The sequence below is a fragment of the Dunckerocampus dactyliophorus genome, chromosome 13, assembly GCF_027744805.1.
Source record: "Dunckerocampus dactyliophorus isolate RoL2022-P2 chromosome 13, RoL_Ddac_1.1, whole genome shotgun sequence".
NCBI classification, from domain to species: domain Eukaryota; kingdom Metazoa; phylum Chordata; class Actinopteri; order Syngnathiformes; family Syngnathidae; genus Dunckerocampus; species Dunckerocampus dactyliophorus.
This window is the reverse complement of record NC_072831.1, coordinates 9,309,420-9,324,169: the sequence shown is the minus strand read 5'-3', so window position 1 is coordinate 9,324,169 and position 14,750 is coordinate 9,309,420. Positions and strand designations below refer to the sequence as shown.

Here is a 14,750-nt window from a genome sequence, read left to right as displayed (position 1 = left end):
CACATCTTCTCATGTCTACGTGTTGCTTTACCAACTATCAAAGTGGCCCTTGGATCCTTTCATTTTTCACTATGTGGTGGAAAAAGGTTGGAAAAAGTGACAAGTGTCATGACTATAGGTGTCAATTTTTTTCTAGAAAATAAGGATACATAAAAATTAGGGCCATCAAAACTAACGTGTTAATGGCGGTAACTAATTTATTTAATTTATTATGTTACAATTTTGCCGTGCAATTGGCTGGTGACCAGTCCAGGGTGTACCCCGCCTCTCACCCGAAGTCAGCTGGGATAGGCTCCAGCAGACCCCCAGCACATATAAAAGAAATATGTATTTTACCGTTCATTTTATTGTGCATGTATATATATATTTATATTTTATTTCCTGGGATTGCAAATGGTAGCAATTGGTTGTAACGGCCCAGATAGCTGCTCACTAGCTTGACTAATAACGTAGCCTAGCTTGTCGTTTATTCCACAATCAGGTGACACAAGAAAGACAAATAACAATCGGTGCTAATGATTCTTTATTTTTTATTGAATATTAGCCTAGCTTAGCATGCCTCTCCCAGGATGAGGAGGTACAAGAGGAATAACAGGACCACCTTCTGATGCATGCTTTGCTAATTTAGCAAACAGACATCTTTGACGTCCTGTCACAGAGTGTTACATAAAAGAACAAACAACAAGTCTTGCAATGAATGAACTTTGCTCGCTAGCAGTTAGCAGGAATCATGCAGGCCACTTGTAACGCTAATGCTACCGAGGACACGACACACGGAGCTACACGAACACACACGGAACATTCCAGCTTTACAAATGTACACTAGCTCACTTCAGGCTCGCATCAACGTTCATCGTTGTCTTAAAAAGATGTCGGCATACAGCAAGGCACAAATACACGCTAAAGACTTGAGACTCGCGTTCACGTCAAACAGAAACACACACACGCTCGCGCGCCACCATCGCACACGCAACATGGCTGCTTTGGTCGTGTTGCATAGATTAAACCTTGTTTTCATCTCCTGTTTCCTTCTACGTTTCGCTTTCACATCATCCTGTATGCCTCGCCATGTCACATGCTCACACGGGCACGTTTCCGTCCGTACACTTTCTCGGCTTCTTCTTCTCTTCAGACCTTCTTCCACGTTCTTCTTCGTCAGTGACAAGAACATTCTTTTCTTCTTATTTAACACCACCGTTGTGTGTGTGTGTGTGTGTGTGTGTGTGTGTCATAGAGGTGTTTGCAAGTCCGTGTTACTGTAGGACGTGCTCTCCGTCGGTGAAGATCGTCGGAGGTCTCCTCACGGCTGGACTCGGATAGCTCCGCCTCCTGCAGGTCCACCCTGGAGGGGTGGGGGGAAGAGAGAGCCATGTCAGGAGGGGGATATGGATGGGTATTGATACCATCATCGCACCTGTGCTGACGTGATTGACAGCAACCAGACAGGAAAACAGTTGATATCGCTGCTTCATTTCAATGTGAAATGAATAGATACTACTGGTCCTCGTGTTTCATGGTTACATACGCACTCCCAAACATTTGTAACACCATAGAAAAGAAGGAGACAACTGCTGTAGTTACATGAAGAATACGGAGTTGTGCATTGTTACACTGAGGAAGGACACCGTCCCTTTTGTTCTTTTTCATGAACTTTTTTCCCTTCGTGTTGTTTCCCAAGCGGGAGGCAGACTCATCTGATGGTACTGCGTCAAAGAAAAGGAACGTGGAAGTGAAAAGTCAAGTGAAATGGAAGACAAGGTAGAATACTCGGAGAGAGGAAGTGCTGCACTCCCGGTCCAAGCTGCTCAAAATCTTCGACCTTCGACCAGGATAAAGATGGTATCGTTGAACACGTGACAGGATCTGATCCTATGAAATGGACGGTGCCAACTTGGTCTCATTATTGACACTTCCTGCTCCCCTTAAGCCTGTCTCTCCCTCCCTTGCAACACCCCTTTCCAGTGTGCAAGACAACCACAGGGATAAAAGTGAGGAGTTCTGTTTTCGTTTCATTCTTGTATTGAATCTTTTTATGGCTGTACTTTAGATGTCCTTCATGTGTTCCGAGCACGGTGTGAGTGACTTAGGTGTTCAATTAGCTAGCTAAAGTGTTCCGGCCTTCACCTGGAAAAAGCCGCTGAAAGTGATATTACACAAATATCGTCTTGTACTCGCAGTTACTAGCAGACACCGACTCCCGTATAACATCGCCACAATCAATGATCAATTTCTGCTCCAATTGTGTGGATTGTTTTCACTTAAGCTGCAAAATATTTGTTTTGCACACTCCCGTGTCTCCGGTGGGCACCTCCGTGTGGAGTTTGCATGTTCTCCCCGTGCGTGCGTGGTTTTTTTTTCTGGGTACTCCCGGGTTTCCTCCCACATTCCAAAAACATGCATGTTAGGTTCATCGGAGACTCTAAATTGTCCATAGGTATGAATGTGAGTGTGAATGGTTGTTTGTCTATATGTGCCCTGCGATTGGCTGGCAACCAGTCCAGGGTGTACCCCACCTCTTGCCCCAAGTCAGCTGGGATAGGCTCCAGCATACCCACGCAACCCTGATGTGGACAAGCGGCATAAAAAATGGATGGGTTGCTAGACTGTGATAATTAGAATAATTGATCTCATATTGGTGAACGTATGACATAGTTCATTTTATTGGAAGTATTTAAACGACTATTCTGTTCAACTTGTGTGTCACTAAATTCCATAAAAACAATTTGCATGGTTTTCCTTTTTTCTAAGTACCATTTAAGCATCAGAAGCGTTTGAAAAGTACCGATGTGGCACCGGCATCAGGTAATATGTAAAGCATACCCACTAAAATGTCACTAAAGTCACTAACATGACCAAGAATCAGTGCACGATATGTCAATCAATGAGCCCAATTCATTCATACAATCTCATCAATACAGATTTTAAAACTCTGTGTTTGTTATTTTTGTGGGTTTTTTGTGGATCCAAACTTTGTGAGCATGATGAAATCCGAACACACGCAAACACACACATTGTCTCCTGTGTGTGCGTGTGTGTGTGCGTGTGCTGTCTAGGTCACAGAGCACATCATGAGCAGCATTCACCATTGCTTTAATTGAGCCTGTGTGTGAGTGAACAGGTGGGCTAGACTGGGACACCCTATGGGGGTCAGCACCAGCTGCATGCATCACTGATATGATGTGTGCATGTGTGTATGCAGCTTTGTCCTCTGCTGTGTGTGTGTGTGTGTGTGTGTGAGAGAGAGAGGGAGAGAGAGAGTGCACGTGAACAACAACCTGCAGCTGTCAGAGCTTCTACAGGACTAGTGTGCCCTGCCCTGAGGGGGGTGTGTGTGTGTAGAGTAGAGGGGGCAGTGAGGTTTACCCAGCCCTGGAGGGGCCCATAGGCCAGCCAGCACACACACACACACACAGGTAGTCTTTGTTCATGTTCTTCAGCTTTCTGGTTGATTTTATTTTGTGGGGGGGAAAAAAAGAAATAAAAAAAAGAAAAAAGCCAGTTTAGATATGATGTTTTTATAATAGGTGCGCTTCCACATGCTAGAGATGTGTGGGAAAAGCAGAAGCGCCCCTCCACACCAGCACGTGGCACCGCCCTGTGTTTACATACTACGACTGATGTAGTGTGTCTCAAACTAAATACTTCTGTTGCACACTTAAGTCACCTTCTGCTCTCCTTTTTAATGGTGAATTGCAACCACTCCAGGTGGTCCCTCCCCTTCCGCTAAGTAGCCAAGATGAGGCTGCTAAGTGTAGCGTGTGTCAAGCTCAATACGAGACGCACGCTTTGTTGGCAACCCTCCATCACATAGCAGACGTGTACGCTTTATGATTGGCTTTGAAAGGCGTTTATCGGCGTACGCCGATCACGTCTTTTTTTACGGAAATCAGCCGACATTGATCGGTGGCCGATCAATCGGAGCATCCCCAGTGGGAACGGTTAGTTAGCACTGTCCCTTTCATAGGAGCACATCCTTTCACGTGTTCAAAGACAGCACCTGCCTCCTTCAGGATGATCACGTTTGTTTGCATGCAACCAATGTTGATTTCTCCGCTTTCTGAACATTTTACCACGTCTAATTTCACTTTCACTTTCCTTTACTTTGACACACTGCCAAGCAGCAGTCTGCCTCACTGTTGGGGGACATTATGAAGGAAAAAAGTTAACGAAAAAGAACAAAAAGGACGTTGTCCTTCCTGTAGCAAGGAGCGCCTGCGTGTTCGACCTCTGTGTGCATGTAACTACTTCTCCTATTAATCATTTGTGGGAGTACAGTGTTCCCTCGTTTATCGCAGGGGAAATAGCCCGCAATAAGTGAAATCCGCGAAGTAGCCAACTTAATTTTTTTTTTACAATGATTATATATGTTTTAAGGCTGTAAACCCCTCCCCATACACATTATACACTTTTGTCAGCGAGGCATTAACATTTTCTCATCTCTTGTTTAAACACTGTTAAAAAAGTTCAAACCTCCGTTTGAATTGTAATGCTCAACCTACGAGGTCGGACACAAGAAATTATGAAGTAACTCACGCATATTTCACTCATCTGACCGTGCCTTTTCGTCCCGGCGCTGTTCCGCTGTACTGTAGCGTTTTCGTATCCTTGTTAAAACATATTACTCCTGTCGTCGCATTGCCCTCGTCGTCTTCAGATTCATCTATTCCGCAATGGCGCCCGCAACTTCTACCTTCCTTCAGCATGTCCAGAAGTCCAACTTTGTGTGCGATGGTGAGCATCCTCCTCTGCTCTTTAGGTGCGACCGCAGGAGCCTTTGACGGTGCAGAACGTATCGTCGACATTGTGGGTGTTGTCGGGGATAAAACTTGCAAACATACTCTACAGCACTTCAGAGTCACACTGCTAGCGATCCAACATCTATATAAATTTGGCAAGCCGAATGCATTCTGTACTGCACAAGAAGGCACGGTCCCTTAGCCAATCAGGACGCAGAACACAGTGCACGTTCATACGCTGTAAAAAAAAAAAATCAGCGAAACAGCAAGTGCGCGAGAGGTGAAGCGCGATGTAGCAAAGGAACACTGTACATCGTAACAGGAGGACCTTTATTTTGTGATGTAACAGTAGACCTACTCTAATTGGCCCCATCCTGGAGGCAGGCGGTCTGATGGGGATTTGGCTCCGCCCCTGTGACGCCCTGGTGGTTTGATTGACAGAGCTGACCTAGCGAGAAAGAAAAGAGGCCCATTCAGCGTCAGCAGAAAAAGTCAAAGAAATGTAAACAAAGCAACAGATGTCGTTTTGAAAAAAGGCAAGCATCATTTTTCTTTTCGGAGTTAACAGTTTGTTCTCTAATCAGCTTTCTTGTTCTTTGAGCCCAAATTGATACAAAGCTGCAAATGAAAGCCAAAACAGCGTCAGGCCTTCCAGAACAATCCTTCCCAGCGGAGACAAGCTGTGAGTCAACGTGTTACATAGCCCTGCTTTAAGGCCACGTGGCCTTCATTGATATGCAGGAAACAGGCAAAGAGGCTAAAAAAAAAGCGCTAAAAGTTGCTAAAGCTAGCAAGGTTGCGTGGTCTCATTTGCATGAGGAAATAGAAAAGTTAAAAAGAGCACAAACACGCTAATTCAGCGACGGAACGAAGGCTGATGAATCCTAATCAAATCCGACTGCTAGTAATTATGCTGATGTTGTTCCGTGGACCTTAAAGTGAGACGTCTGCAAATCCCACCTTGCATTAACACCTGGGGGGGAGGGAGGGGAAGGAGCAAAGGATGAAAGGACAAAGGATGGAGGACACACATCACATTTACACACTCAACAAATGTAAGACCCATGATTTATTTATCAAGGATATATTTAGTGAATGTCATATTTTGTTTATTTATTTATGTAACTATTTGTCATTTTTTAACTTTTTTCTCCTAAAATTGCAGCATTTTCTCATTAAAAACATTACGTTTTCTCGTCATAGTCCATTTTTGTCATTGCACAATTGGAGTATTTTGTCAGAAACATGACTTTCTTGTAGTGGTACGATTTTTTTTTAATCGCACTATTTTCTCAGAAAAATTATTACTTTTTCTCGTAGTAGTACAACTTTTTTTCTCACGAAATTGCAAGTTTTTTCTCATGCAAAAGTATTTTCTTACAAAAATGATTACTTGGAAAAAAAGATACATAATTGTCCTATTAAAACTGTATATGTCTTAAAACTCAATAAATAAAAAAACAAAAAAGATTCCTGTTTGTCGTAGTAGTACAACTTTTTTCTTGTAAAACTGTGACAATTTACAACTTTTCCCGTATTCAGGCTTTGTTTTGCAAATTTGCATCTTTGGAATTGAATATTTATGATGTATTTCTTTACATATGTGTATATTTATTCATGTATTTGACATTATTCATTTATTTGCCGTTCATTACTGAATAAGCTACCTGTCTATTGTAAAAGTGTGTAGCGTGTGTACTTTGCATATCAGGGTGTCCTAGTGAGCTGTGAAATGGAAAAGGGAGGACTACACGCGGCCTCATTACATTCACACACACAGAGGAGATGGGCTGGGACTAATACCCGGAGCAGAGGGCTGAGGATCAGGCTAATACCCACGACACGAACCTGCTTGGCCGCTGTCGTGGTCGTCATCTTGGCTTCCTGTCGCGAGCCTCGCCGCCCTCTCGCCGTCGCCTCCGGCTGCTTGAAGCTGCGAGCATCCGCCTCTCCTCGCCTCCCCCCAGCCGCTCTATCAGCCTCTTTCATCGGCCAGCAGTTCATTTTGGGATTAATACGCGCAGCGGCAGCGGCCGGCTCTTTTGAGGGATTTGTAGCGGCTCCGCCGACACTTATCTTGGTCATTACGACGCCAATATTGGATTCAAGCGCTTTAGTGCGTGCTGCTGAGGGCGAGTCTATCAGGGGATGAAGATAAGAAGGAGCCTCATTAAGACTCGTCTCCCCCCGCCATGCTCCCACACCGCCGGCGACATCACAGAGGAGGCGTGGGTCCTCACCAGAACCAGAACAGGAAGTCTCGGCAGGGCTCTTCATAGGGGAGGTGCTGATGGAGAAGGAGCTGTAAAGAGGCTCCGGGACAGGAGGGATTACCTCCTCTGGATCGGACCCTCTGTGACGTGTGAGGAGAGACGCCTTGGGTGCTTTTTTAGTGGGGGGCATGCTGTAGCAGAGGGGCGGGCCCAGGTAAACCTCCTCTGTGCAGGCTGGAAAGAGGGTCTCCTCATCCCGGATGTCTGGGCTTTGAGGAAAAGAGGGGGAGGGGCTTGTTGCAAGATGATCATGTGACTCCAAGTCAAGAGCGCAGACCTTGTTGTCATCACAGCAAGTTGAGGACATCTGAGAAGTTCCCTGGCTGGGGTTAGTGTCCGGTTCTGGGCTGCTGAGGCCTTGCGTGGGCGTGGCGTATGCTGGGATGACGTAAGGCGCCGGTGTGGCGCTCTTGTCCTCGGTGCACTGAGTGACCTCACCGCAGTCGCTGTCGTGCGAGGAGAGTGCCAAGTAGGAGTAGAAGTCTCCTTTACGCAGCTGCAGAGGCTGGTGGGAATGCTGCAGCACCTGCAGCAAGTCCAAAGGAAAAAGATCACCGTTGTAAAAGTTCTTCAAGTGAGCACTGACACATCAAATGAAGCCATGGAGAAAAATCATTACATTTGTTTGCATATTAAACCACTCATTGACACTTTTAGCAGAACGGCTGCTCAGAAATGAACACGCTCACGCAAACTTTGTCATGCGATTGATTCAATTACTGCAACCAGTGAACATCTTTTAGTTTTCTATTCATTTGTCCTTGAAACATACAAAATATGAAGCCAACCAACACTTCATCAATCTCAAAAGATTCCTAAATATCAACAAGCGCATCCAATTATACTTTATTTGATTATATTATTTTGCATGAATTACTTGCAATGTCAAAAACATGTGACAGTGTGTGTGTGTGTGTGTGTGTGTGTGCGTGAGTTACCTTGTCTCTTATCTGTGCTAAAGAGGCAGGTCGGCGGTGAAGATCAGACTTCCTGTCAGTCTGCTTCAGTTCTTCTGGAATGTCGTTGCCTCTCCTGGCCATTTCCAGGATCTCCATGACAAAGTCGTGCACGGCCTCCTTCCTGCCTGGCTGGGGTGAGGAGGGTGAGGAGGGTGAGTGTGAGGTGAGGTGTTGGCAGCAAGAAGTGTTAGAACTTTTCCATTTTTTGGTTGGGAGGCAGGAATCTTTGTCTCGGACCTCGCTCCTGCTCTTTTCCATCACCAGAGAGGAGAACTTGAACTTCTCCTGGATGGTGATGGCCTTCCGCACACCAGGCCTGTCATCTGACTGCCGGTTATGTGATTGGCGGTCCAGGCGTGGCAATAGCGGCGAGGAGGAGGAGCTCTGGCAGGGTAACTCCCCCTTTAGCTGTCCCACCAATGAGGAGGTAGGTGTGAGGAGCTCACAGGACGGAGATGAAGGAAGTTGGTTTGTTGAATCTGTGGGGATGAAGACGTTGGAAAAGGTGTACGTCTCCCTGAGGGGTTCTCCTTTCTTTGTGAACACACTGGACTCCTCTCGGAGGAGCAGGTCATCCTGGTCTTTCCCACTAAAACAGCTCGGCTCTATATTCCCATTTTCCAGGTCATCCACGAAATGGCTGCTGAAGCTCCTTGGAGCGTTCCTGAGGTTCTCCTGCGCCTCCTGCTGCTCCCTCTCCTCTTCTTCCTTTTGGTGACGACAGTTTAGGAGCTGATGTTGCTCTGAGGAGGTGAGGTTACTCCCACACTGAAGTTCATCCTGAAGGCCCTCCTCTGTCTTTGACAAAGAAGAGGTACGAGTAGGTCGGCTCCAACCCTGCAGCTCCTTCTTCATGTACTCCATGTAGGAGTGATCCATTGTGTCTTCATCCTCGTCCTCCTCGTTCCCAGATGAAGCAGGTGTTAGCCTCTCCTCTTCCTCCTCCTCCTCTCCATCCCGCACTCCCAGCTCCTCCTCTGTCAGGGTGAGGGTGGAGGAGGACAAGAGGTCACTGTCGTCCTCATCGTCAGTGCAAGTGGAGGTGCAAGACACGTTGACCACCATGCTCAAGCTCAGGGCGTCCGCTTCCTCTCTCTGGCTGCTCCTCTTGCAGCACCTCCTGTAGAAGTTGTGCTTGTTGCTCGCCTGATCTGGAAGGAGGTTCCTCTGATTGGGGAGCACGGTTAGGTCTTCAGAAGCCAGAGAGGAGTCTTCAGTGCTGCTCAACTCTGTTAGCGAAGCTGAACTCTCATTGATGAGGGACGGCGGTGCCTTGCGTGAACTTCGAGAGAGTGCTGCATGTCGGCCTCCAAGAGAAGGAGAAGCTACGAGTTGACGACGGACAGGAGAGCTGCTCCGAAGCGTCATATCGGACACGCTACGAGTCATCTTGGCTACCAGAGGACTCTGAATGTTCTCCAGGCGCTTCAGAAGGTCAAGTGTTCTTCTGCTCAGCTCTCCTTGAGCTCCTTCACCAATCCTCTGGTCTTCCAGACCACCATGGTCATCATCATGGTCACCTTCCCTCATTTGGCCTAGGTCCAGCTCCACAAGGCTGGCGAGACTGGCGCAGGTGTCGCCGTCCACACTATGACACGGAGCTAGACCGCTCTCCAGAGACGCGCTGCGATGAAGAATTTCTTTGGAGGGGAACAGTTCCAAGCCCAGAGCCAGGAGGGACTCCAGGGAGGAGCCCTGAGATAAGACAGGACTGGAGGTCAGGTTTTGTAGGGCAGGAGGCGTATCCAAACCACTGCAGCTCAGGAGAGGCTTGGCTGCATGACGGCCTGAGTCAGGTGGTGCCCCGTTGATCAGGATGTCAACTGCTTCACTTCCTCCTGTCTTGTGGCTAAACTGCCTTTCATCTTCTGTTCTTTGAGTTGTGCCTCCTCTTTGGTCATCTTTGTGCAGCGTCACAGTAACATCTTCTTCCTCCTCATCCCCCAGGAGGCCACAGTTGGTGGTCACGGTCTCAATGTCTCCTCCATCGCTAACAATCCCACTTTCACTCTCTGATGGACGACTGCTGATGGATGACTGGCCGCTTGCCCTGCCCCCCTCCCTCTGACAGCCCAAAGGCCTCTCTCCTCCTCGCTCTCCTGGCATCAGCCCACCCAGGAGGTCCGGGAGAGACTCCATGGAGGAGAAAGTGGAGTCCTTACTGAGACTCTTCTGGAACATATGCTGCTTCCTCTTTTCCACCTTTGAGAAAGCGTGAGGACTGTAGAACTCGACCGTGTGGAGGCTGTAGACCTGGTAGGTGGCTTTGTTGTCAGGGGGAAAAATTTGGGATGTGATCTCAGGATTCTGGCTTGTCAGGATGCCGTCTGAAGTGGGAAGGTTGTGCGTGAGGTCGGGTTCTGGTACTTCTTGAGATTCTGTGATTGTCATGTCTGTCTCATCCCATTCCCACGAATCGTCTGGAGCCGGTGCCACCGGGGGGGCTCGGACTGGGCTAGGCTGGTGGATATCGACAAGCCCCGGTTCCAGAAAGTTCCCTGGGACCTGTAGACAAGACGGAAGAGGGGACATTTTTACTACATTTGCGCTTTTTGAGAATGAAACATGCACCCCTGTAGCCTCTGCCTCTCACTTTTAGGGGTTGAGCTGAGACTCCACTGAGTCTTAGCTGTTCAAGGTAAAACTACACTTTGTGGGCGGAGTCAATGAAGCGGATCAATCACGTAACAAAGACAAGCTGTGTGTTTGAAGAAGTGATCCTGGCTGTGATGATGACTGTAAAGAAGCTCCCCCCAGTCTCCCCTCCCATGAACAAATGACTCCTAAATGTGAGGGTGAAAGATTCCACAGTGGAACAAAGAGATGAATAATTCAGAGTCGCCTTGCGAGGGGCGAGAGAGCGCGTACGTAAACACGTAATCAAAAGCCTTCAGAAAGCTGCGGCGCTCTGCAAATGTGCTTAGATGCCGGAAATCTATAATTATACAAATTGCTCCTCATCTCGTTAATATGGGGGGGGGTCCATATTAGTCATTCATAGCCTATTAATCTCATAAACTAGTTGGTTGTGTGTGTGTGTGTGTGTGTGTGTGTGAGAGTGATGAATTTCTATTAAATGTGTTTATCCTCTTGCTGCTGATAGAGCATACATTCACTGGACACAAAGGGGCGGGGCCTCCATCGGTCTAATCCAATCAAATCCCCCCACAAAGCTTCTGTATTATTTATGTCTGTCATTGATTTCATTTCTGTCGCTCCTAAGCAGTTTAGCAGAAAATGATGACTTATTTTTTCATGTCAAGCAGTGACTTGAAGAAAACTTTCACCAAGTTTGAGAAAATTAACATCAGTGTCATGGAAGTTGGAGGAGGAGACAAGAATGCAGGGTTAGAAGGACTGAGCAGGAATCGGGCATTGAGAGTTTTCCCCATCTTCTTGTTTGTGACTTCAATGTTTTTCGAGGCCAAACGAAGAAAGTTTTTCCATTAGCTCCCAGGTGACTGCTCCCATTTGTTAGCTTAGCATGCGCTGGGAGCTCCAAGGAGAGCGCAGCTATCTGCTGCAGTCAGGGTGATTAGTCATGGCGCTGCAAGCGCCCCCCGCTAGCGACGCTCGCAGCGTCTCGGCCGTCAAAAAGCTGCAAGGCAGGCTGGCATCCATGCTTGGTTCCCGACAAGTACACGAGCACGGATGAATCACCTCTCTGTGCACGCAGGCACATGTTGATCTCAACTACGAGCTAACGGTGAAGAACATCAGCAAACATTTTTTACACACAGTCTGATGGATTTACAAGATTCACCACAAATACGCACATCTGACAACTTGTCCAAAATGATAACCAGTGTTGGGCAAATTACTTTGAAAAACTACTTTGTCATGATTACTAGTTATTTTGCAAGAAAACTAATTGAATTAGTAACAGAATTACTCCTTCATAAATGTAATTAGTTACCAGGGAAAGTCATTATTGTGTTACGTTTTTGAAAAACCTGCAAATATCTGGCATGTGCCATTGAGAGTTCACCATGTCAGTGCAGAATGCAACCACCTGCTTGTGTTACTGTATGTATTGATGTTCGGCGTTCCAATGTCAGGGAATTCACCTTGCATGTGATTGGTGGAGAATAAGGAAGTGTTGTGAGGGTGTGGGGAGGATGCAGAGCAGGCTTGTGCAAAGTTCCGTATTTGGAATTTCAATGCATTTAATTTGAAAAATTGGAATTTGAATTGACTAGGGCTCCACCCCACAGGATGTTGAATTGGACAGACATTCAGGTAAATTCCTTATAGTGAAGTAACAGGAAAAATGTGTCACATTTACGGTTTTGGCTTAACTACTTCAAATATCCATCCATTGTTCTCACAAGGGTTGCGGGGGTATGCTATCCCTATACCAGTTAACGTTGGGCGAGAGGCGGGGTCCACCCTGGACTTGTCGACAAACACTAACATTAAACATCCATCCATCCATTCTTTTTCTATGCCACTTATCCTCATTAGGGTCATGGGGGTATGCTGGAGCCTATCCCAGCTGACTTTGGGAAAGAGGCGAGGTACACCCTGGACTGGTTGCCAGCCAATCGCAGGGCGCATATAGACAACCATTCATACTCACATTCATACATATGGACAATTTAGAGTCGCCAATTAACCTAACATGCATGTTTTTGGAATGTGGGAGGAAACCGGAGTACCCGGAGAAAACCCACTCACTGGGAGAACATGCAAACTCCACACAGACAGAAAGATTCGAACCCAGGTCTTCCCAAACTCCTGACTGTGTGGCCAACGTGCTAACCGTGCGGCCTAACATTAAACACAAATTTTGAATTCTTAAAGTAAAGATAAAGTAAACCATTCTGGGTAATGAAGTGTTTATTCACCAGTTTTCATAATTTTTTTCATAAAACATCAAATAAAATAATCTGTTTTTTTAGAAGATTCTTTTATTTTCACTTGTTTGCTGTAATTAAAATATAATGTGTACATGAGGTTCATAGTAATAATATTTCTTATGGAATGTACTGTAAAGCATGCATCTGGAATACACCAAAATGATCAACTGGAATTTCATGTCATTTCATATTTCCTTCAATCCAAATTTGATGGCAATTCTACTTTTTGTTTGCAACCTCAATTCAAATCCATAGAATTGAACTGGAATTTGGGAGAACATTTCTCCCAAATCCATCAATTCATTTCGGAATTTTGCACAAGCCTACTGTGTACCTCTATCAGGACGCTACAATGACAACTCACCAAATTTCACCATAATAGCATTGTAACATTTTAATTAGTCATTACTTACATTACCCAAGGACAGCGTTACTTTAACGCTGATATTTCCAACACTGATGATAACAATTGAAGAACGCAGAGCAGCGCCACCTGCTTGACATTTCTCACCTGATGTCAAACAGGTGCAGTCTATTTGGGCACACAGGAAATGTCTCCTGAGAACACACACACACACACACACACACACACACACAATAGGAAGGCACAGACACTTCATCATGGTGCACAAGTGTTCATTTATAAGCCAAAGCACTCGTGTTGGTCTTCCTCCACACAGGAAGTCAAACGACTCTGCAGTCAGGCGGCGAGGTCACAGCGTCCCACCTCCCTTATTTGTCATCCCTGCTTGTGTGTGTGTGTGTGTGTGTGTGTGTGTGTGTGTGTGTGTGTGTGTGTGTAGTCAACAGTCTTAACTCAGGCGCTCCAACTGTTTAAAGTCATTTTTTATAGTGTAAAGCTCCTTGTCCTGCTCTTGGTGTTTTTTCATTGAATTCCCATGCAGATTGGTGAAGTGTAATAAAGTTTGACATTGTGATAAAGCATAAAGATACAAATGCATCTTAAAGATGTCGTTTTCTCCCCAAAAGGAAACGACAATGAGGTTCTAACCTGCTGTTGTCCCAGCTCCTTTTTGAGTCGGTTCTGCCACTGCAGCGTCTGCATGACGATGGCCTCCCACCTCCTCTCCAGGTTGATTGACAGCAGCTGCAGAGCCTCACGGTGCTGCTCCGCCTCTGGGCCCGCTTCCGCCGCGGGGCCGGACTGTACCACGAGCAAACATTTATGTTAGGTTATCAAGAAAAAAACAACAAAAAAACCCCTAAAACATTAACAACAAAATAATAAAAAAAAAAACATCAAAATCAAATAAAAAAATTACAAAATCTAATAAAATACAAATAAATAAAAATATTTATACAATATTTATACAATAAAAAGTGGAAAAGTAAAAATAAAACATTTATCGTCTCAATATTGATGGCAAGTCAAAGGGGGAGTCTCTGGTACCAACCTGGTTCTGCTGGAGAAGCTTCTGACAAAGTTTGAGGACCGAAGAGACTCCTCTTCGTCGGGCTCGCACGTCTGAACACAAAGACTGTTGACATGGGAAGAGGAAGGTCAGCTGAGAGAAGCACGCTCAGTACGTTACATGCTATATTGTACATCCTACACAAGGGGTGCCCATTACGTCGATCGCTCGCATAAACGTCACTTTGTAGATGTCATATGACATCAGTCAGCTGACATTAACCGCCCCTCCTGATTCGCTCTTGCTGCCCCGCAGCAATGGTGAACATTTATTTGATGGCTTTGTTTCTCGTAATGAAGTCCACTATAGAAACGTGTGTTTTCAAGATTCAAGATTCAAGATTCAAGAGAGTTTTATTGTCATGTGCATGGTAAAACAGCAGTTATACCATGCAATGAAAATCTTATTCTGTTAATTCTCCCAAGAAAAGAAAGAAAACACAAGAATAAATAAGAACATAAGAAACATAAACACATATACCAATAAATTA

General features: G+C 45.8%; 1 protein-coding gene across 6 annotated transcripts in view; it reads right to left on the bottom strand.

Moving 5' to 3' along the window:
* Positions 1 to 387: 387 nt before the first annotated feature.
* The window catches only part of akap6 (A kinase (PRKA) anchor protein 6), a 128,480-nt gene continuing 114,117 nt past the window's right edge, over positions 388 to 14,750 (bottom strand). For 3 of the 6 annotated variants that reach the window (XM_054795647.1, XM_054795646.1, XM_054795650.1), the window contains 6 exons: positions 14,243 to 14,326; positions 13,840 to 13,992; positions 7,948 to 10,473; positions 6,585 to 7,535; positions 5,095 to 5,184; positions 389 to 1,342 (listed from right to left, as the gene is read on the bottom strand). In XM_054795647.1, coding sequence (XP_054651622.1) covers positions 1,301 to 1,342; positions 5,095 to 5,184; positions 6,585 to 7,535; positions 7,948 to 10,473; positions 13,840 to 13,992; positions 14,243 to 14,326 — 3,846 coding nt within the window. In that variant the 3' untranslated portion in view covers positions 389 to 1,300. Of the gene's footprint in view, positions 1,343 to 5,094; positions 5,185 to 6,584; positions 7,536 to 7,947; positions 10,474 to 13,839; positions 13,993 to 14,242; positions 14,327 to 14,750 lie in introns of all 6 variants that reach the window. The other 3 variants (XM_054795648.1, XM_054795651.1, XM_054795652.1) reach the window with 2 other exon arrangements.